Source organism: Leptodactylus fuscus, chromosome 6 (assembly GCF_031893055.1).
Source record: "Leptodactylus fuscus isolate aLepFus1 chromosome 6, aLepFus1.hap2, whole genome shotgun sequence".
NCBI lineage: Eukaryota > Metazoa > Chordata > Amphibia > Anura > Leptodactylidae > Leptodactylus > Leptodactylus fuscus.
Window position 1 is genome coordinate 163,310,988 of NC_134270.1, and position 26,682 is coordinate 163,337,669.

Genomic DNA, 26,682 nt, shown 5'->3' on the forward strand with positions numbered 1-26,682 from the left:
AATATATATTCTATAGATAGAGAGTGACTGTACGTAACGCAGACAGCAGCCCCGGTCGCCCATTACTCCAGCGCTGATGTCGTGTATCTAAGCCCATGATGTTAGATACACGGCAGACAATAATCGTAGAGTATTATACAGCGGTGACCGGTGACTATTCCTGGAATTACCATACATAACCACTGACTAGATATCCGTCTTTTTTCTATTATCCTCCACCGCCGGTCGCCCATTATTCCGCTGCCGATTCTCCCGCTGTTTTGACGCACGGAATTTCATCTCGGATCATCATTATATTCTATCGACTTTATGCAATGCACTAGATTTCCTTGGCAACTCGGCTACGTGGCTGCCCTAATGGTTTCATAACCACGATTAACCCGCGGCCGGGGAGAGGAACTTACATTTCCCCTGCTGTGTCGCTCGCTGACCAGAAATCTAAGCGCTTGAACTTAATGACCTGGAAATGGGGCCACGACGACCTGCATATAATGGCCTCACGCCTGGCACACAGTAATACGGATTATAGGAAAACTGTCACGGAGACAAATAAAATGAATAAGCGCAAGGAGAGGAGATATCACCGAGCATTCCTTATGTCCTGTCTGCTCACATATCAGCCATGTGACTGCGGCCATCCATGTGTATCCGCTTCTGGTATGTTCTAATGGACACAGAGGTCTCTCTAGTGACACCTACAGGTCAGACGTGGGTACTGTGCCTGCACAACTTCAATCTGGGTTAACTCTCCTACATGTGTGTTATACGGATGATTATCTTGTGTGTCACAGTACAGAGATAATACACACAGTGATGTCACAGTACAGAGATAATACACACAGTGATGTCACAGTACAGAGATAATACACACAGTGATGTCACAGTACAGGATAATACACACAGTGATGTCACAGTACAGAGATAATACACACAGTGATGTCACAGTACAGGGATAATACACACAGTGATGTCACAGTACAGAGATAATACACACAGTGATGTCACAGTACAGGATAATACACACAGTGATGTCACAGTACAGGGATAATACACACAGTGATGTCACAGTACAGAGATAATACACACAGTGATGTCACAGTACAGGGATAATACACACAGTGATGTCACAGTACAGGGATAATACACACAGTGATGTCACAGTACAGGATAATACACACAGTGATGTCACAGTACAGATATAATACACACAGTGATGTCACAGTACAGAGATAATACACACAGTGATGTCACAGTACAGGGATAATACACACAGTGATGTCACAGTACAGGATAATACACACAGTGATGTCACAGTACAGGGATAATACACACAGTGATGTCACAGTACAGAGATAATACACACAGTGATGTCACAGTACAGGGATAATACACACAGTGATGTCACAGTACAGGGATAATACACACAGTGATGTCACAGTACAGGATAATACACACAGTGATGTCACAGTACAGGGATAATACACACAGTGATGTCACAGTACAGGATAATACACACAGTGATGTCACAGTACAGAGATAATACACACAGTGATGTCACAGTACAGGATAATACACACAGTGATGTCACAGTACAGGATAATACACACAGTGATGTCACAGTACAGATATAATACACACAGTGATGTCACAGTACAGAGATAATACACACAGTGATGTCACAGTACAGGGATAATACACACAGTGATGTCACAGTACAGATATAATACACACAGTGATGTCACAGTACAGAGATAATACACACAGTGATGTCACAGTACAGGGATAATACACACAGTGATGTCACAGTACAGAGATAATACACACAGTGATGTCACAGTACAGGATAATACACACAGTGATGTCACAGTACAGAGATAATACACACAGTGATGTCACAGTACAGATATAATACACACAGTGATGTCACAGTACAGGGATCTCACCCATTATCATCTTATATATTGAAGTAGATGGTATCGCACATGATAGACTTGGATACAGCAGCTGATACAGTATCACACAGGGAGATCCTACATAATTAATAGCTAGTATTCCCCATGACAGGCTTAGATACGCTGCTTTGAAGACAGTATCCTACAAGACTGGCTTATTCACAGCAGCATGAGAAGGTTATACTGAGTTTCTCACCGTTCCCGTCAGGCAGTCTCCCGCTGGACAAGCTGCAGTAGTCATAGTAGGATTCATCCATCTTCGCTTTGTCTTTAATCTGGACGGTCACGATACGTCTGCAAATAACGGCCTCGAAGCCGACCACTACCGTGTGCTCATTGAGGGGAAATACAAATAGGGCTATAGGGAAAATATAAGGCAAGTCACTGGCCATACCAACATCAATTCCTTCTATTTATATACTCTTGTGTTGTAATACCACCTCCTACCTTTAGGAGTGCTGTGTTATTTTACTCATTACATTCACTGTATTTTTTTGAATTAGAGCTCTACTTTACATTACAAAGGGAACACAGATAAAGTAGATAATCCAGCAAAGATGTCTCCCCATAGATTTCAGCTACAGAAGCAGAATTATTGCAGATGAAACTCAGTTCTGTCTGTATCTTATATACACGTTACCCTTTCTTTTCCACCTCTATCTATCCTCTGCCAATTTAGTATCACTTATCTTAATGAAACGCACCGCCAGTTCGTTACATCCTGTGCTTCTTGTTCATGAACAGAATGCCAGAACGGCAGTAAAAACCGACACTGGGTCAGAGCAGAACAGGGAAGGCTATATCTCTGCTGCTTTATGATAGACCTTCATTTGTTTGCAGGATGGATTGTGCTGTACTAGATAGAAATCATCTCCTCATTTGTATGGATATGAGAATTTCTCTCGCTCTCGGAGGACTCGCTGGGATCCATCACCGTCTGACCTTGTGTCTGCTGCTCAGATATCAAGTATTTGTAGCTCTTCTGAAAGCTGACACAGGGCCGCTCTGGAATGTATAATAGAAGGGCCTCCGTATGTATGAAATGTAATGCTATCACATAAGGATTCCAGGGGGCGCTAAATTATCCAGATCTGCCATTCAGAAAGCTGGGAAAGCTGGGTAACACAACCCGTCACCATATTGGGTGTCACCCAGCTTTTTCAGAAATACCACATGAGTAGCGTCTAGACAGAATTCCTGATATAGGTTTGCTGGCTTTGGATGACGCTATGGCAGCTGCTCACGTGTGGCGCCCCCCGCTTGTGATTGATGGGATTTATTTATATCAGTATATCAATCTTTTCTGAAGGGTAGTCGCTCAGGATGATGACTTCTTCCCCAGATGGCGGGGAGCTGCGGCTCGTCTCATGCTGTCTGCTGGCGCGGGTGACAATGTAACATCCCAGAAACACATCAGGTTGTTGGTCTTGTGCCAGCTCCAGGCTTGTGGGATGGCAAACTGGGCAAATGTCCAGGGCTCCTGTTTAGGAGGGGATCCTCAAAGATCAGAAGACCAAGAGCAAACCTAACCCCTTATCTATTAGTCTTCCTTAGTAGTGTGTGAAGATGGTACTAGGAAATTGCAGTGTTATGTGGCATGTATATGGCAGTATTATGTGGCCTGTATATGGCAGTATTATGTGACCTGTATATGGCAGTATTATGTGGCCTGTATATTGCAGTATTATGTGGTCTGTATATGGCAGTATTATGTGGCCTGTATATGGCAGTATTATGTGGCCTGTATATGGCAGCATTATGTGGTATGTATATGGCAGTATTATGTGGCCTGTATATGGCAGTATTATGTGGCCTGTATATGGCAGCATTATGTGACCTGTATATGGCAGTATTATGTGGCCTGTATATTGCAGTATTATGTGGTCTGTATATGGCAGTATTATGTGGCCTGTATATGGCAGCATTATGTGGCCTGTATATGGCAGTATTATGTGGCCTGTATATTGCAGTATTATGTGACCTGTATATGGCAGTATTATGTGGACTGTATATGGCAATATTGAGAGACCTGTATATGGCAGTATTATGTGACCTGTATATGGCAGTATTATGTGGACGGTATATGGCAATATTGAGAGACCTGTATATGGCAGTATTATGTGGCCTGTATATAGCAATATTAAGTGGCCTGTATATGGCAGTATTATGTGGCGTGTACATGGCAATATTAAGAGACCTGTATATGGCAGTATTACGTGACCTGTATATGGCAGTATTATGTGGCCTGTATATGGCAGTATTATGTGGCCTGTATATGGCTGTATTATGTGTCCTGTATATGATAGTAATTTATTGGTAACATATAGCAGTATTATGTGGCCCAGCACAGTATTTTCATGCCACTATATAGCAGTAGTGTATGGGCTCCTTAAGCCAGTTTTATTTGGATACAGTATATGATATACATGGTAATATAATGTGACCTGTAAATGGCAGTATTTTCTTGTCACTGTATGGCAGTATTCTGTGAGCTTTTTGTGGAGACTTACTTGGATATTGCCTATATTTGGAGGACTATACAACAATTATGTTGTCTGTAATATGGCAGTATTATCTTGGCACTATATTGCATTATTATATGAGATTTAAATTAAGTATTATTTGTTTACAGCATATTATTTCAGCATTTTATACAGCTTGTATATGGCAGTATTATCTTGCCACTATGTTGTATTATTATATGAGATTTTAATAGACTATTATTTAGTTACTGCATATTATTTCAGCAGTATATAACCTGTACATGGCAGTATTATTTTGGATCACATGGATGTATTATGTGAGATCTTGGACCAGTTTTATTTGGTTACTGCATATTATTTGGGCACTATATGGCAGTGCTGTTAATCATTGTGAGCAGTATATCGGTATATTACAAGGAGTCTTACCTTCTACAGGCTGAGCCTCTGGGTTGCTGTAGGTCAGTGAGGCGGTCATCCCCAAGGCATAGCCGCTGACACAGGCGCTTATCTCAGCTGATGTGAGGGGCATGGGGGCGCCCGTAAATCGATTCATCAGCCCGGGCATCCTTGCTTGTAATGCAGCCCTGGTGGAAAAGAGACAGTATGAGGAACATCCTGGGACTTGTAGTGTCACATATTTTCTATGTCAAATTATATCCTTAAAGGGTAACACTGAATTCAATATTACGGTAGCTCAGATACAATATCCACAAAATCTTTGGCAACTTTATGTTTGTCCAAACCTCTGACCAGAGGAGTTTATGGAGATGGAGGAGTGACAACCACGACTGTGCAGCAGAAATGTGCTTAGGACTGTTGTCAGTTCCCTTCCCCCACTCCTCTTGGCAACAAGAGGGCAACACTGAGCATATGGAAATCTTGGCTGAGTCCCAAATATTTGTACTAGCTACAGATTGTATATGATGCCACATCTACCGCAGTGCACCCAATGAGCAGGAAAGATGGAGGAAAGGAACATGTAGGTGGCATCTCGGGGAGGGCGATGGAGATCAGAGCCATTAGGGTTTACTCGTCTCCTCTCATCTCCTTATAAATCAGTCTCCCTGCCAGATACCGCCGAGCTGCATCCACTGAGATTTATTGCCGGCTGCCGCCGCTGCTTATTCTGGGAAGTGTCTGAATAATATCATCATACAGCGGATAAACATTGACAGGTGATAACAATCCGATCCTCTCCTGGAGGCAGAATCTGGTGTTCTTCCAAAATGTAAGAACATAAAAAAGGAGAGGAGGGAGGAGGTGAAGCATGGACCGAAGCCGCAACTGCACAAGTACAGCGGGATGTCTGAGGGCTTACTGAGTATACACAACATCCCCGGACACCTGATCTGTGACTGTAAGAAAACTGGTGTAGGAACATAATAAATCTGTCCCAATGACTACACCAGCAGAATAGTGAGCGCAGCTCTGAAGTATAATACGGGATGTAACTCAGGATCAGTAATGTAATGTATGTACACAGTGTCTGCACCAGCAGAATAGTGAGCACAGCTCTGAAGTATGATACAGGATGTAACTCAGGATCAGTACAGAATAAGTAATGTAATGTATGTACACAGTGACTGTACCAGCAGAATAGTGAGCGCAGCTCTGGAGTATAATACAGGATGTAACTCAGGATCAGTACAGGATAAGTAATGTAATGTATGTACACAGTGACTGCACCAGCAGAATAGTGAGCGCAGCTCTGGAGTATAATACAGGATGTAACTCAGGATAAGTAATGTATATACAAAGTGACTGTACCAGCAGAATAGTGAGTGCAGCTCTGGAGTATAATATAGGATGTAACTCAGGATCAGTACAGGATAAGTAATGTAATGTATATACACAGTGACTGTACCTGCAGAATAGTGAGTGCAGCTCTGGAGTATAATACAGGATATAACTCAGGATCAGTACAGGATAAGTAATGTAATGTATGTACACAGTGACTGTACCAGCAGAATAGTGAGTGCAGCTCTGGAGTATAATACAGGATGTAACTCAGGATCAGTACAGGATAAGTAATGTAATGTATGTACACAATGACTGTACCAGCAGAATAGTGAGCGCAGCTCTGGAGTATAATACAGGATAAGTAATGTAATGTATGTACACAGTGACTGTACCAGCAGAATAGTGAGCACAGCTCTGGAGTATAATACAGGATGTTACTCAGGATCAGTACAGGATAAGTAATGTAATGAATGTACACAGTGACTGCACCAGCAGAATAGTGAGCACAGCTCTGGAGTATAATACAGGATGTAACTCAGGATAAGTAATGTAATGTATGTACACAGTGACTGCACCAGCAGAATAGTGAGTGCAGCTCTGGAGTATAATACAGGATGTAACTCAGGATCAGTACAGGATAATTAATGTAATGTATGTACACAGTGACTGCACCAGCAGAATAGTGAGCGCAGCTCTGGAGTATAATACAGAATGTAACTCAGGATCAGTACAAGATAAATAATGTAATGTATGTACACAGTGACTGCACCAGCAGAATAGTGAGTGCAGCTCTGGAGTATAATACAGGATGTCACTCAGGATCAGTACAGGATAAGTAATGTATGTACACAGTGACTGCACCAGCAGAATAGTGAGTGCAGCTCTGAAGTATGATACAGGATGTAACTCAGGATAAGTAATGTAATGTATGTACACAGTGACTGTACTAGCAGAATAGTGAGTGCAGCTCTAGAGCATAATACAGGATGTAACTCAGGATCAGTACAGGATAAGTAATGTATGTATGTACACAGTGACTGCACCAGCAGAATAGTGAGCGCAGCTCTGGAGTATAATACAGGATGTAACTCAGGATCAGTACAGGATAAGTAATGTAATGTATGTACACAGTGACTGTACAAGCAGAATAGTGAGTGCAGCTCTGAAGTATGATACAGGATGTAACTCAGGATAAGTAATGTAATGTATGTACACAGTGACTGCACCAGCAGAATAGTGAGTGCAGCTCTGGAGTATAATACAGGATGTAACTCAGGATCAGTACAGGATAAGTAATGTAATGTATGTACACAGTGACTGTACCAGCAGAATAGTGAGTGCAGCTCTGAAGTATGATACAGGATGTAACTCAGGATAAGTAATGTAATGTATGCACATAGTGACTGCACCAGCAGAATAGTGAGTGCAGCTCTGGAGTATAATGCAGGATGTAACTCAGGATCAGTACAGGATAAGTAATGTAATGTATGTACACAGTGACTGTACCAGCAGAATAGTGAGTGCAGCTCTGGAGTATAATACAGGATGTAACTCAGGATCAGTACAGGATAAGTAATGTAATGTATGTACACAGTGACTGTACCAGCAGAATAGTGAGTGCAGCTCTGGAGTATAATACAGGATGTAACTCAGGATCAGCACAGGATAAGTAATGTAATGTATGTACACAGTGACTGTACCAGCAGAATAGTGAGCGCAGCTCTGGAGTATAATACAGGATGTAACTCAGGATCAGTACAGGATAAGTAATGTAATGTATGTACACAGTGACTGCATCAGCAGAATAGTGAGCGCAGCTCTGGAGTATAATACAGGATGTAACTCAGGATCAGTACAGGATAAGTAATGTAATGTATGTACACAGTGACTGCATCAGCAGAATAGTGAGCGCAGCTCTGGAGTATAATACTTGATGTAACTCAGGATCAGTACAGGGTAAGTAATGTAATGTATGTACACAGTGACTGTACCAGCAGAATAGTGAGCGCAGCTCTGGAGTATAATACAGGATGTAACTCAGGTTCAGTACAGGATAAGTAATGTAATGTATGTACACAGTGACTGCACCAGCAGAATAGTGAGTGCAGCTCTGGAGTATAATACAGGATGTAACTCAGGTTCAGTACAGGATAAGTAATGTAATGTATGTACACAGTGACTGCACCAGCAGAATAGTGAGTGCAGCTCTGGAGTATAATACAGGATGTAACTCAGGAGTAGTACAGGATAAGTAATGTAATGTATGTACACAGTGACTGTACCAGCACAATAGTGAGTGCAGCTCTGGAGTATAATACAGGATGTAACTCAGGATCAGTACAGGATAAGTAATGTAATGTATGTACACAGTGACTGCACCAGCAGAATAGTGAGTGCAGCTCTGGAGTATAATACAGAATGTAACTCAGGATCAGTACAGGATAAGTAATGTAATGTATGTGCACAGTGACTGCATCAGCAGAATAGTGAGCGCAGCTCTGGAGTATAATACAGGATGTAACTCAGGATCAGTACAGGATAAGTAATGTAATGTATGTACACAGTGACTGTACCAGCAGAATACTGAGCGCAGCTCTGGAGTATAATACAGGATGTAACTCAGGTTCAGTACAGGATAAGTAATGTAATGTATGTACACAGTGACTGCACCAGCAGAATAGTGAGTGCAGCTCTGGAGTATAATACAGAATGTAACTCAGGATCAGTACAGGATAAGCAATGTAATGTGTGTACACAGTGACTGCACCAGCAGAATAGTGAGTGCAGCTCTGGAGTATAATACAGGATGTAACTCAGGTTCAGTACAGGATAAGCAATGTAATGTATGTACACAGTGACTGTACCAGCAGAATAGTGAGCGCAGCTCTGGAGTATAATACAGGATGTAACTCAGGATCAGTACAGGATAAGTAATGTAATGTATGTGCACAGTGACTGCATCAGCAGAATAGTGAGCGCAGCTCTGGAGTATAATACAGGATGTAACTCAGGATCAGTACAGGATAAGTAATGTAATGTATGTACACAGTGACTGCACCAGCAGAATAGTGAGCGCAGCTCTGGAGTATAATACAGGATGTAACTCAGGATCAGTACAGGATAAGTAATGTAATGTATGTACACAGTGACTGTACCAGCAGAATAGTGAGTGCAGCTCTGGAGTATAATACAGGATGTAAGTCAGGATCAGTACAGGATAAGTAATGTAATGTATGTACACAGTGACTGCACCAGCAGAATAGTGAGCGCAGCTCTGGAGTATAATACAGGATAAGTAATGTAATATATTGTAATGGATGGTGATATTAGACCTTAATACTCAGCACTAGGAAAATGAAAATAGTTTTTGCTTCTTAATCTTAACTAATATTTTTTAACCATTTATTTGACTGCTGTTGGTCTGAATGGAGACCAATGATTGATGTATCTCTTGCACAGTAAAATGAAGCAGCTTTCCATAGAACTTAATCAGATTCCACCTCAATTTTAAAGCAGATACTTTACTGGTTGCTATAAACAACTGTGCTACTTTTTTTGCGCCATGTTTTATAAATTTCCCCATTGCATTCATATAAGCTCTCGAAATCTGGGATATTATGAGAAAATCTGCATATATTAGCAAGACGATGGCTGTGATTCCCATAGGGACTGCAAAATAAGACCCTCCCAGCGTGTAAAACAAGTGATAACATGAGGCGCCGCTGTTCATTGTCATGAATATTAATTATAAAGTTGTAAGAATTGAATAATTCACATTCAATTAAAAAACTTCTAAAACGCAGCAGTTTATGAGATTTACCATGAGGTCTGGAATATGCTGCCAATGGCAACCAATCAGATTCCAGCTCTCCCTTTTCTACTTCAAGAATGAGAATAAAAGACAGACTCTGATTGGTTGTTATCAGCGGTTTCACCATTTTCTTCTTCACTGGTCTAATTCTTAATGAAAAAATGAAAAAAAAGATACAGACACGGAGGAGAAAAGTAAGGAATCCTGTAATCTTATTATTATGTTCTCCATTTAATTTATTGAGTATAAGAAACATCTGTCTAGAAATTGTGTTCAAAGGAAAAACATTGTATATAATTTATAGCTAAAGGCAATTTCCTCGCAAAAAAACGGAAAAAGTTGTGATTATATACATATATATATATATATATATATGAAAACCTGTCACTGTGTATTATTTATACTCCACAGAACCTTGTTCTGGAGAAGGCTCCATGCTGAAATACATCTCTACTAACACCAACCATTATAAATTATACATCTCTAACTGTTTACAAGAATATAACTACTATAATACTGCTCCTATGTACAAGAATATAACTACTATTATACTGCTCCTATGTACAAGAATATAACTACTATAATACTGCCCCCTATGTACAAGAATATAACTACTATAATACTGCTCCTATGTACAAGAATATAACTACTATAATACTACTCCTATGTACAAGAATATAACTACTATAATACTACTCCTATGTACAAGAATATAACTACTATAATACTGCTCCTATGTACAAGAATATAACTACTATAATACTGCTCCTATGTACAAGAATATAACTACTATAATACTACTCCTATGTACAAGAATATAACTACTATAATACTGCTCCTATGTACAAGAATATAACTACTATAATACTACTCCTATGTACAAGAATATAACTACTATAATACTACTCCTATGTACAAGAATATAACTACTATAATACTGCTCCTATGTACAAGAATATAACTACTATAATACTGCCCCTATGTACAGGAATATAACTACTATAATACTGCTCATATGTACAAGAATATAACTACTACAATACTACCTCCTATGTACAAGAATATAACTACTATAATACTGCTCCCTATGTACAAGAATATAACTACTATAATACTACCTTCTATGTACAAGAATATAACTGCTATAATACTACATCCTATGTACAAGAATATAACTACTATAATATTGCCCTCTATGTACAAGAATATAACTACTATAATACTACTCCTATGCACAAGAATATAACTGCTATAATACTACTCCTATGTACAAGAATATAATTACTATAATACTACTCCTATGTACAAGAATATAACTACTATAATACTGCTCCTATGTACAAGAATATAATTACTATAATACTACTCCTATGTACAAGAATATAACTGCTATAATACTACATATATGTACAAGAATATAACTACTATAATACTGCCCCTATGTACAGGAATATAACTACTATAATACTGCTCATATGTACAAGAATATAACTACTATAATACTACCTCCTATGTACATGAATATAACTACTATAATACTGCTCCCTATGTACAAGAATATAACTACTATAATACTACTCCTATGTACAAGAATATAACTGCTATAATACTACATCCTATGTACAAGAATATAACTGCTATAATACTACATCCTATGTACAAGAATATAACTACTATAATACTGCCCTCTATGTACAAGAATATAACTACTATAATACTACTCCTATGTACAAGAATATAACTGCTATAATACTACATATATGTACAAGAATATAACTACTATAATACTGCTCCTATGTACAAGAATATAACTACTATAATACTACTCCTATGTATAAGAATATAACTGCTATAATACTACATATATGTACAAGAATATAACTACTATAATACTGCTCCTATGTACAAGAATATAACTACTATAATACTACTCCTATGTACAAGAATATAACTACTATAATACTGCTCCTATGTACAAGAATATAACTACTATAATACTACTCCTATGTACAAGAATATAACTACTATAATACTGCCCCTATGTACAGGAATATAACTACTATAATACTGCTCATATGTACAAGAATATAACTACTATAATACTACCTCCTATGTACAAGAATATAACTACTATAATACTGCTCCCTATGTACAAGAATATAACTACTATAATACTACTCCTATGTACAAGAATATAACTGCTATAATACTACATCCTATGTACAAGAATATAACTGCTATAATACTACATCCTATGTACAAGAATATAACTACTATAATACTGCCCTCTATGTACAAGAATATAACTACTATAATACTACTCCTATGTACAAGAATATAACTGCTATAATACTACATATATGTACAAGAATATAACTACTATAATACTGCTCCTATGTACAAGAATATAACTACTATAATACTACTCCTATGTACAAGAATATAACTGCTATAATACTACATATATGTACAAGAATATAACTACTATAATACTGCTCCTATGTACAAGAATATAACTACTATAATACTACTCCTATGTACAAGAATATAACTACTATAATACTGCTCCTATGTACAAGAATATAACTACTATAATACTACTCCTATGTACAAGAATATAACTACTATAAAACTGCTCCTATGTACAAGAATATAATTACTATAATACTACCTCTTATGTACAAGAATATAACTACTATAATACTGCTCCTATGCACAAGAATATAATTACTATAATACTACCTCCTATGTACAAGAATATAACTACTATAATACTGCTCCTATGTACAAGAATATAACTACTATAATACTGCTCCTATGTACAAGAATATAACTACTATAATACTGCTCCTATGTACAAGAATATAACTACTATAATACTGCTCCTATGCACAAGAATATAATTACTATAATACTACCTCCTATGTACAAGAATATAACTACTATAATACTGCTCCTATGTACAAGAATATAACTACTATAATACTGCTCCTATGTACAAGAATATAACCACTATAATACTGCCCCTATGTACAGGAATATAACTACTATAATACTGCTCATATGTACAAGAATATAACTACTATAATACTACCTCCTATGTACAAGAATATAACTACTATAATACTGCTCCCTATGTACAAGAATATAACTACTATAATACTACTCCTATGTACAAGAATATAACTGCTATAATACTACATCCTATGTACAAGAATATAACTGCTATAATACTACATCCTATGTACAAGAATATAACTACTATAATACTGCCCTCTATGTACAAGAATATAACTACTATAATACTACTCCTATGTACAAGAATATAACTGCTATAATACTACATATATGTACAAGAATATAACTACTATAATACTGCTCCTATGTACAAGAATATAACTACTATAATACTACTCCTATGTACAAGAATATAACTGCTATAATACTACATATATGTACAAGAATATAACTACTATAATACTACTCCTATGTACAAGAATATAACTACTATAATACTACTCCTATGTACAAGAATATAACTACTATAATACTACTCCTATGTACAAGAATATAACTACTATAATACTGCTCCTATGTACAAGAATATAATTACTATAATACTACCTCTTATGTACAAGAATATAACTACTATAATACTGCTCCTATGCACAAGAATATAATTACTATAATACTACCTCCTATGTACAAGAATATAACTACTATAATACTGCTCCTATGTACAAGAATATAACTACTATAATACTGCTCCTATGTACAAGAATATAATTACTATAATACTACTCCTATGTACAAGAATATAACTACTATAATACTACCTCCTATGTACAAGAATATAACTACTATAATACTACCTCCTAGCTGTGAGGACGTGTTTTTGTAGCTCTCCTGAGGCTCCTGATGTCTGGAGATAGCCCAGGGCGGGGCCGCCCTGGGTGGGGAAGTTCCCCTGCCAAGGCCCAGGCTCCAAGGCCTTCTCTGGGAAGCAATTCCCAGACAACTAAAAAAATGGATGGAAATCCTAAAGTCCCCAGTAATGGGAATCGTGTCCAGTGTGTCAGCAGTCCTAGTGCAGCAAGCCAAGATGGGAAGAAAGTTGTAAAGGAAGAAGTAACGGAAGCAAGCAGTAGTACGGTGCAACAACCAAGCAAAATGGTTGAATGTAAGGAGCAAACTTTGCAGCCTGTGCAGACTCCATTGCAGGTTGCAGGTGTCCAGTCCACCCCACCCTCCTGCAGACAGAGGAGAACATCCCTGGAGAAGCAGACCATGCAGGAGAACATGCAGCAGTCTGTATTGGTACGGTCTGAGCGGACAAGATCTGGAAGCGGTAACTACAAAAATGTAGTGAAGGCAGTGGAGGAGATCAAAGGGAGACCAGCGGGGAAGCTTCAAGGTACCAGCAGTACAGTCACTGGAAATAAACTGGGACATAGTCCCCAGTCTGGACATTGTGGGCCCATGGCAGTGACAACAGCCGTAGCATGTCAGAAATCACAGGCTACACCAACCAGAAGCCATACTGGGGGTAACCAACCTGCAAAGCTTTCCAACAATGCACAGACTGTCACAGCTACTGAGCGAGCACCAGAACTGCGCCTGGCAGATGAGATACCAGCACTGGTCAAGCGACTGGAGACATTGAAGGCCAGTAAAATATATCTGCAGAGACAGATTGAATGTGCGTATAATCTAAAAAAGTCTGCATGCCCTGAGAAACTGGTGTTACTGGACAGGAAGCTGAGCGCACTGGCGAAAGAGCTCGCCGAGAACGTACGGGAGACCGAGACTGTACTGGAGCAAATGGGACCGGTGGGAGAATCATACAGAAACCAGCAGCGGTTCCAGGAATACCAGAAGTCACCATCACCTTGTGCTAAAGCTGGGTCTGAACCCTCTCAAGGTGGCAGCCAGCAGTCCCATGTAAAACCAGTTCTGCAGCCAGCAAGTTTCCCTTTTAAGGAAGGGAATTTGTACGGGAAAGCGACCAGTGTTCAGCAACAGCAAAAACCTGCAGCAGTTCTCAGCAAGGCACCACAAGTCCCAGCAACCAGCACTTTGCAACCAGGTCATGGACCCCTGCCTAATGGTAATGAAGTAGCAGCTGTGCAGACACCACAAGTCCCAGGAGACAAGTCATTGCAGCAGGACTATGGACTCTTACCTGAAGGTACTGGGGGAGTAACATATTTGGGGTTACAGGTTGTGGACTCTGTTGTGCAGGACTCTGCTGCCGCTGACTGTAGTGGTAATATGGACTCTGCTATGCAGGACTCTGCTGCCGCTGACTATAATACTAATATGGACTCTGCTGTGCAGGACTCTGCTGCCGCTGATTGTCTGACTAATGTGCCTGATATTATGGATATTCCTGTATGTGATAACGGCCCAGCAGGGGAAGGTGTTTCTGGGGGGGATCCTTCACTATCTATGGCGTCAGACCCCTCTGCAGTCCAGTCTCTGGAGTCTGGTGATATTGCAGACATAGAGGTTGATGGTGGGGCGGACACAGGACAGTCCAGTGTGCAGGACTTTCCCCCTCTGGATACTCGCACAGTAGCAGAACCACATGGTACAGGTGCTCAGCAGCCCACACAGCGCCCACAAACACGCCAAGATGGCGGATCCGGCCGTACCTCCTCAGGGAATGCCTGGAGCCGCGGTGCTCCATCTTTTGCATCAAACTCCAGTTATACAGGCCAGGCTTTCAGGAGGAGGAATGTAGTCAGGTTTAGGCACGGAGGTGCCAAGGAGGATCTGCCGGATAGGAGGTTTGTGGTCCGAGAGCTCCTATGTACCCAGATGGGCTTTGTGCCGACTGATATCCTGGCCGTCATAAACCTTCCTGACCGCCAGGGGTATGATGTTAGTTTTAAGCTGATGTCTGATCTGGACCGGTTCTGGGCCAATCTCACCAGGTTGAGAGATACGGAGGGTTGGGATAAGTTCAGTTTCATCCCCATCTCTAGGCCAGATACAGCCTCTGTCACAATTGTATTTTGGAATGAAGCCGTTCCCCCTCAGGATATTGTCATCTGGCTCAGGAGGCATTGTGACCTCATGTCCGATCTTAGTAAGAACAGGGATGAAGACGGGGTCTGGACCGGTGGGTGGAGGGTCCTGGTGAAGTTGCGTCAGCAGAACAACATAACCCAACATCTGCCCAATTCGTTCTTTATAGGCCGAGAAAAAGGGATCTGCTTCTATGCGGGTCAGCCTCGCCGGTGCTTCAAGTGTGGGAAGGCCGGCCATGTGGCCAGTGTATGCTCCATGGTAAAGTGTAGCCTATGTAATGAAATGGGCCACGTGAGTGCCACATGCCAAAGCATTAGGTGTAACCTGTGCGGTCGGATCGGTCACCCCCACAGAGATTGTCCTGATGCCTGGCATAACATCTGTAAGGATAGCCCTGATGAGGATTTGCTGGCAGCGGCTGATGACATACAGGAGGAGGAGGAGGCGCTATTGTCAGGGTCAGTAGTCACGGAGGCGGAGCCTCAACCACATACAGGTGATACCACCCAAGACCAGGCCGAGTCAGGTCCCATTGAGACGACCATGGAGGTTGTTGAGCAGGTTGTACAACCCTCAGTGGTCGTCTCTTCTCCTGCCCGATCATCCAACAATAATAAAAGGAGGAAGAAGGATAAAGCCAGCCGTAAGCCTGAGGGTGAGTGGACCACGGTAGAAAAGCCCACAAAGATGAGAGTAAGTAGTGCAGGCGAGGTCACTGCAACGGGGAATAGATTTAGTGTCCTATCAGAGTCAGACGGAGAAGCAGAACTAGACAGAGAACTCTCACGAATGATGGCGGAGTATGAGGATGAACCAGAGGGCGATCCTCCCAATAAGAGGAGACCCCACCGAGATGAGGGGCAGTCCGAATCAGACATGGAAACAGCTGGTCACCAGGACACCTCTGACTCTGATCTATGACAATGGGGCCCATCTCTCTGTTTCTCATATTCCTAGTTGTTCTGATGGCAGGTTTCTATCTTAAAGTTATCTCTAGTAATGTGAATAGCATCCGAGCAAGGAGGACAAGACACGCAGTGTATGAACATCTGAGATATCTTGATGCCGATGTCTATTTCTTACAAGAAACCCGTTTAAATACTTTAGGACTAATACGAGAAGCAGAGAGAGAATGGAAATCTGGCCCGTCCTTCTGGTCTCTGGCTGTGGAACCTTATGCCGGGGTTTCTATACTGTTTAACACCCCTGATGTCACCATACACAGATTCACTGAGGTTCTGATGGGGAGGTGCCTGGTTTTAGAAGTTACCATCCGAGGCAGAAGGCTCCGACTCATTAATATCTATGGTCCACCGCAGTCGGTGATGGAAAGGGCACGTCTGTTTGATGAAGTCAAGCAGTACTTGTTTACATCTGTTCCGGTAGTCATGGCAGGGGACTTCAATGCCACCATGTCATCCAGTGACAGACCTACTGGTCGGCCTCTCACCAGGGACTGCAAGGTCTTAAGCAGAATTATTTCACAGGCTGGTCTGTCTGATGTGTTTACTGAGGGTGGTAGGAAACCAAAATTCACTTACTCCTGCGCTGGTAGATGCAGTCGGATAGACTTAGCTCTGGTCAGTCCCGCTGAGCATGTTAGTGAGAAAAGTGAAAAGACAGTCCCTTATTCTGACCATCTGGCTTTGTATTTTTGCTTGGGCTCCACAAAACGCCCTGATATTGGGAGAGGCCTATGGAAGCTCAATTCCAGCCTCTTGGACGATGACTGTGTCCGGAGTTGTGTCCACTCTCTATTTCAGAACCAGCTTGAGAGAGTGGTGTTTTATGACAACATGGCAGACTGGTGGGAGGATGTCAAGGAGGAGATCAGATCCCTCTTAAGGAGACTGTCAGTTAAGAAGGGGAAGAGTAAGTATAGCCAGTATCTCAGGCTGCGGAAAGAATTAGAGTCACTCTATTCGGCGGGCGGGGATAACCAACAGAAGATTGACCGGCTGAAATCTGAGATCAGTCAGTATCAGTACCGCAGGTATACATCCCTGGTTCTTGAACGGGATTATGGGTCCTTAGGGGCTCCGGATCCTTTTGAGAATTGCAGGGAGCGGGTGGCAAATAAATCGGTCACAGGTCTCACTGACTCCCAGGGTGTGTTACAGGAGTCTCGGGAGGGTATCCTGGGGGTGGTGAGAACTTACTATGCTGACTTGTTTCAGAAGAAGGTTTTGGATAGAGAGAAGGTGGCTCAATTCTTGGAGGCAACTCCGGGTCCTGATACTAATGATTTGGACTTTTCTCCTTTGACAGCAGAGTTAACAGTGGAGGAGGTGAAAGAGGCCATAGATAAGTTACATCTGAAGAAGGCACCAGGTCCAGATGGGATTACAGCTGAGTTCTATAAGAAATTCCGAGACCTCTTGGCACCAATTCTCGTGGATGTATACAAAACTAGTCTAGAAAACCACCTGATGCCTCCATCCATGAGAGTGTCCTCCCTGATCCTGCTGTCTAAAGGTAAAGAGCCTAGTGACATCAAGAACTGGAGGCCGATTGCCCTCTTGAATGTCGATAGGAAGATTCTTGCAAAAATTCTCTTCTCTAGATTAGTTTGTTTGTCCCCGGCACTGTTGGCAGGCTCACAGTTTGGCACAGTTAAAGGGCGGAACATCTCTGGAGCAGTTATCTCGATAAGGGAGATGTTTGAGAGATGTAAAGCTCTGAGGTGTGGGAGATATGTTGTGAGTCTGGACCAGGCTAAGGCCTTTGACAGAGTAGACCATGAGTATCTATGGGCGACTTTGACAAAGTACGGTATTCCGGGACAATTTGTGGATTGGCTGAGAACTTTGTACCGCGAGGCGGAGAGCTTTCCTCTGATTAATGGTTGGCAGGGTGATGCTTTCAGGGTTGAGGCAGGGGTGAGACAAGGTTGCCCACTGAGTCCATTACTGTATGTGTTTGCCATAGACCCATTTCTTAGGTCACTGCAGGAGTGTGATTTTCAGGGGGCGCCGGTCCCCCACTGCTTGCCCCTGAGAGTTGTTGCCTACGCGGATGATGTGACTGTGGTGATATCTGAGCCTCGTGAGGTGGAGATGTTGTCTGCAGCCATCAGAAGTTACTCAGAGGCCTCCGGGTCTCTTGTCAACCTTGAGAAGAGTCAGGCTCTCTGGACGGGTCATACTGGTCCTACATTTGATCTGCCGCAGTTTGCCCAGGCCTCCTCCTATATTAAGATCCTTGGGGTGAAATTCGGGAGGGATGATAATTGCAGACTAAATTGGGAAGAAAAGTTGGAATCCGGAAATGCAAAGGTTCAGCGATGGAAGAACTGGAGGCTGACCTATAGAGAAAGGGTTAAAATGTTGAAGACTTACCTGGTCCCTGTCTTCTTGTACGTCTCTGTTGTCTTTCCTTTGCCAGAATCTTTCTCCGCTAGGCTCTTTAGCCTGTTCTTCCAACTTTTGTGGGGGAACAGGTTGAACCCAGTAAAAAGAGGGATAACCTACCTACAGAGGAGAGAGGGTGGGCTGGATATGTTAAATCCAAGGGTGTTTTTTGACTCCATGTTTCTAAAAGTAAATTTTGGTTGCCTGGACTCAGATAACAGCTCCCTGTGGGTAAATAGTATCAGGGACTGGATATTGCCTTTTGCAGAATCCTGGGTGCGAGGCGGCAGCCTTAAGAGGGGTCGATCGACTCGTGACTACCTCCCCCAGTATCTGGACTATGGCATAAGGTGCCTAAAAAAATGGGGTATTGAAAAGACCTATCTGGTGAGTAAGACCAGGAGAGATCTATACACCAGGGTATGTAAGACCTTCTATTGTCTCCAGCCGGCATTGAGGGACTGTACATCTATAACCCTGCAGGATAGTCTGAGGCTCCTCACTGGTCTGAGGCTCCCTGCAAAGTTCTTTGACATTGCCTGGCTATCTCTGCATGGGAAACTTTTTGTAAGAGGCAACTTAAAGCATCTCAGTGTGACAGATCGGGCATGTCCATTGGGTTGTCAGCAGGAGGAGACCATGGCACATTTTATATCAGAGTGCGGGGGAGGGCGAAAGATCTGGCAGGAAATATCCCGGAGGCTGAAAATTCCCCGATTACAATCACTCAAATACCCCGAAATCATATATGGCATCCCAACTAATATAGGTGACATTAACCGGGAGACCCTGTATATTATTATTACTGTCATCAAATATTATCACTGGCATACGAGGACCCAGGTGTCCCTACACAGAGAGCCCTTCCGTCATATGACCGCTGTCACATATATCATGTCTGAACTGAGGTGGATAAAGTCTCTGGAGGTCAGAAAAAAGTCTGATAATGTAAAATTGTGGAGAAATGTATATATCGATTGCTGAATATTCTGATAACACTGCAAATAAGTCTGTTCATTTATTTATGGATTTATTTATTTTTTCCCCCTCTTTATCCTGCCAGCAATGGACTCTTAAGTTAAAGTGATTCTCATTTTTGTTATCTGACAGACATGTCTGATTTATGTTATATTATTATTATTATTATTAATTAGTTATTAATTCTGCTGGAATGTAATGTATTTTTGTTTTGTTTTTACTAATAAAAATTACCTCATATGTACAAGAATATAACTACTATAATACTGCTCCTATGTACAAGAATATAATTATTATAATATTGCTCCTATGTACAAGAATATAACTACTATAATACTACTCCTATGTACAAAAATATAACTACTATAATACTGCTCCTATGTACAAGAATATAACTACTATAATACTGCTACTATGTACAAGAATATAACTACTATAATACTGCTCCTATGTACAAGAATATAACTACTATAATACTGCTCCTATGTACAAGAATATAACTACTATAATACTGCTCCTATGTACAAGAATATAACTACTATAATACTACTCCTATGTACAAGAATATAACTACTATAATACTGCTCCCTATGTACAAGAATATAACTACTATAATACTACTCCTATGTACAAGAATATAACTGCTATAATACTACATCCTATGTACAAGAATATAACTGCTATAATACTACATCCTATGTACAAGAATATAACTACTATAATACTGCCCTCTATGTACAAGAATATAACTACTATAATACTACTCCTATGTACAAGAATATAACTGCTATAATACTACATATATGTACAAGAATATAACTACTATAATACTGCTCCTATGTACAAGAATATAACTACTATAATACTACTCCTATGTACAAGAATATAACTACTATAATACTGCTCCTATGTACAAGAATATAACTACTATAATACTACTCCTATGTACAAGAATATAACTACTATAATACTGCTCCTATGTACAAGAATATAATTACTGTAATACTACCTCTTATGTACAAGAATATAACTACTATAATACTGCTCCTATGCACAAGAATATAATTACTATAATACTACCTCCTATGTACAAGAATATAACTACTATAATACTGCTCCTATGTACAAGAATATAACTACTATAATACTGCTCCTATGTACAAGAATATAACTACTATAATACTGCTCCTATGTACAAGAATATAACTACTATAATACTACTCCTATGTACAAGAATATAACTACTATAATACTGCTCCTATGTACAAGAATATAACTACTATAATACTACTCCTATGTACAAGAATATAACTACTATAATACTGCTCCCTATGTACAAGAATATAACTACTATAATACTACTCCTATGTACAAGAATATAACTGCTATAATACTACATCCTATGTACAAGAATATAACTGCTATAATACTACATCCTATGTACAAGAATATAACTACTATAATACTGCCCTCTATGTACAAGAATATAACTACTATAATACTACTCCTATGTACAAGAATATAACTGCTATAATACTACATATATGTACAAGAATATAACTACTATAATACTGCTCCTATGTACAAGAATATAACTACTATAATACTACTCCTATGTACAAGAATATAACTACTATAATACTGCTCCTATGTACAAGAATATAACTACTATAATACTACTCCTATGTACAAGAATATAACTACTATAATACTGCTCCTATGTACAAGAATATAATTACTATAATACTACCTCTTATGTACAAGAATATAACTACTATAATACTGCTCCTATGCACAAGAATATAATTACTATAATACTACCTCCTATGTACAAGAATATAACTACTATAATACTGCTCCTATGTACAAGAATATAACTACTATAATACTGCTCCTATGTACAAGAATATAATTACTATAATACTACTCCTATGTACAAGAATATAACTACTATAATACTACCTCCTATGTACAAGAATATAACTACTATAATACTACCTCATATGTACAAGAATATAACTACTATAATACTGCTCCTATGCACAAGAATATAATTACTATAATACTACCTCCTATGTACAAGAATATAACTACTATAATACTGCTCCTATGTACAAGAATATAACTACTATAATACTGCTCCTATGTACAAGAATATAATTACTATAATACTACTCCTATGTACAAGAATATAACTACTATAATACTACCTCCTATGTACAAGAATATAACTACTATAATACTACCTCATATGTACAAGAATATAACTACTATAATACTGCTCCTATGTACAAGAATATAATTATTATAATACTGCTCCTATGTACAAGAATATAACTACTATAATACTACTCCTATGTACAAAAATATAACTACTATAATACTGCTCCTATGTACAAGAATATAACTACAATAATACTGCTACTATGTACAAGAATATAACTACTATAATACTGCTCCTATGTACAAGAATATAACTACTATAATACTGCTCCTATGTACAAGAATATAACTACTATAATACTGCTCCTATGTACAAGAATATAACTACTATAATACTACTCCTATGTACAAGAATATAACTACTATAATACTGCTCCCTATGTACAAGAATATAACTACTATAATACTACTCCTATGTACAAGAATATAACTGCTATAATACTACATCCTATGTACAAGAATATAACTGCTATAATACTACATCCTATGTACAAGAATATAACTACTATAATACTGCCCTCTATGTACAAGAATATAACTACTATAATACTACTCCTATGTACAAGAATATAACTGCTATAATACTACATATATGTACAAGAATATAACTACTATAATACTGCTCCTATGTACAAGAATATAACTACTATAATACTACTCCTATGTACAAGAATATAACTACTATAATACTGCTCCTATGTACAAGAATATAACTACTATAATACTACTCCTATGTACAAGAATATAACTACTATAATACTGCTCCTATGTACAAGAATATATTTACTATAATACTACCTCTTATGTACAAGAATATAACTACTATAATACTGCTCCTATGCACAAGAATATAATTACTATAATACTACCTCCTATGTACAAGAATATAACTACTATAATACTGCTCCTATGTACAAGAATATAACTACTATAATACTGCTCCTATGTACAAGAATATAACTACTATAATACTGCTCCTATGTACAAGAATATAACTACTATAATACTACTCCTATGTACAAGAATATAACTACTATAATACTGCTCCTATGTACAAGAATATAACTACTATAATACTACTCCTATGTACAAGAATATAACTACTATAATACTGCTCCCTATGTACAAGAATATAACTACTATAATACTACTCCTATGTACAAGAATATAACTGCTATAATACTACATCCTATGTACAAGAATATAACTGCTATAATACTGCCCTCTATGTACAAGAATATAACTACTATAATACTACTCCTATGTACAAGAATATAACTGCTATAATACTACATATATGTACAAGAATATAACTACTATAATACTTCTCCTATGTACAAGAATATAACTACTATAATACTACTCCTATGTACAAGAATATAACTACTATAATACTGCTCCTATGTACAAGAATATAACTACTATAATACTACTCCTATGTACAAGAATATAACTACTATAATACTGCTCCTATGTACAAGAATATAATTACTATAATACTACCTCTTATGTACAAGAATATAACTACTATAATACTGCTCCTATGCACAAGAATATAATTACTATAATACTACCTCCTATGTACAAGAATATAACTACTATAATACTGCTCCTATGTACAAGAATATAACTACTATAATACTGCTCCTATGTACAAGAATATAATTACTATAATACTACTCCTATGTACAAGAATATAACTACTATAATACTACCTCCTATGTACAAGAATATAACTACTATAATACTACCTCATATGTACAAGAATATAACTACTATAATACTGCTCCTATGTACAAGAATATAATTATTATAATACTACCTCCTATGTACAAGAATATAACTACTATAATACTGCTCCTATGTACAAGAATATAACTACTATAATACTACTATGTACAAAAATATAACTACTATAATACTGCTCCTATGTACAAGAATATAACTACTATAATACTGCTACTATGTACAAGAATATAACTACTATAATACTGCTCCTATGTACAAGAATATAACTACTATAATACTGCTCCTATATACAAGATTATAACTACTATAATACTGCTCCTATGTACAAGAATATAACTACTATAATACTACTCCTATGTACAAGAATATAACTACAATAATACTACTCCTATGTACAAGAATATAACTACTATGATACTTCTCCTATGTACAAGAATATAACTACTATAATACTGCTCCTATGTACAAGAATATAACTACTATAATACTGCTCCCTATGTACAAGAATATAACTACTATAATACTGCTCCTATGTACAAGAATATAACTACTATAATACTACTCCTATGTACAAGAATATAACTACTATAATACTGCTCCTATGTACAAGAATATAACTACTATAATACTACTCCTATGTACAAGAATATAACTACTATAATACTGCTCCTATGTACAAGAATATAATTACTATAATACTACCTCTTATGTACAAGAATATAACTACTATAATACTGCTCCTATGCACAAGAATTTAATTACTATAATACTACCTCCTATGTACAAGAATATAACTACTATAATACTGCTCCTATGTACAAGAATATAACTACTATAATACTACCTCCTATGTACAAGAATATAACTACTATAATACTACCTCATATGTACAAGAATATAACTACTATAATACTGCTCCTATGTACAAGAATATAATTATTATAATACTACCTCCTATGTACAAGAATATAACTACTATAATACTGCTCCTATATACAAGATTATAACTACTATAATACTGCTCCTATGTACAAGAATATAACTACTATAATACTACTCCTATGTACAAGAATATAACTACAATAATACTACTCCTATGTACAAGAATATAACTACTATGATACTTCTCCTATGTACAAGAATATAACTACTATAATACTGCTCCTATGTACAAGAATATAACTACTATAATACTGCTCCCTATGTACAAGAATATAACTACTATAATACTGCTCCTATGTACAAGAATATAACTACTATAATACTACTCCTATGTACAAGAATATAACTACTATAATACTGCTCCTATGTACAAGAATATAACTACTATAATACTACTCCTATGTACAAGAATATAACTACTATAATACTGCTCCTATGTACAAGAATATAATTACTATAATACTACCTCTTATGTACAAGAATATAACTACTATAATACTGCTCCTATGCACAAGAATTTAATTACTATAATACTACCTCCTATGTACAAGAATATAACTACTATAATACTGCTCCTATGTACAAGAATATAACTACTATAATACTACCTCCTATGTACAAGAATATAACTACTATAATACTACCTCATATGTACAAGAATATAACTACTATAATACTGCTCCTATGTACAAGAATATAATTATTATAATACTACCTCCTATGTACAAGAATATAACTACTATAATACTGCTCCTATGTACAAGAATATAACTAATATAATACTGCTCCTATGTACAAGAATATAACTACTATAATACTGCTCCTATGTACAAGAATATAACTACTATAATACTACTCATATGTACAAGAATATAACTACTATAATACTACTCATATGTACAAGAATATAACTACTATAATACTACTCCTATGTACAAGAATATAACTACTATAATACTACTCATATGTACAAGAATATAACTACTATAATACTACTCATATGTACAAGAATATAACTACTATAATACTACTCCTATGTACAAAAATATAACTACTATAATACTGCTCCTATGTACAAGAATATAACTACTATAATACTGCTACTATGTACAAGAATATAACTACTATAATACTGCTCCTATGTACAAGAATATAACTACTATAATACTGCTCCTATGTACAAGAATATAACTACTATAATACTGCTCCTATGTACAAGAATATAACTACTATAATACTACTCCTATGTACACGAATATAACTACTATAATACTACTCCTATGTACAAGAATATAACTACTATGATACTTCTCCTATGTACAAGAATATAACTACTATAATACTGCTCCTATGTACAAGAATATAACTACTATAATACTACTCCTATGTACAAGAATATAAGTACTATAATACTACCTCTT

General features: G+C 38.0%; 1 protein-coding gene across 3 annotated transcripts in view; it reads right to left on the reverse strand.

The window, feature by feature from the left end:
• The window catches only part of VWA5B1 (von Willebrand factor A domain containing 5B1), a 106,964-nt gene that overhangs the window by 49,709 nt on the left and 30,573 nt on the right, over positions 1-26,682 (reverse strand). For all 3 annotated transcript variants that reach the window (XM_075277895.1, XM_075277896.1, XM_075277894.1), the window contains exons 2-3: positions 4,862-5,019; positions 2,149-2,310 (exon numbers count right to left, since the gene is read on the reverse strand). In XM_075277895.1, the coding sequence (XP_075133996.1) occupies positions 2,149-2,310; positions 4,862-5,000 (301 nt within the window). In that variant the 5' untranslated portion in view covers positions 5,001-5,019. The remainder of the gene's footprint in view (positions 1-2,148; positions 2,311-4,861; positions 5,020-26,682) is intronic.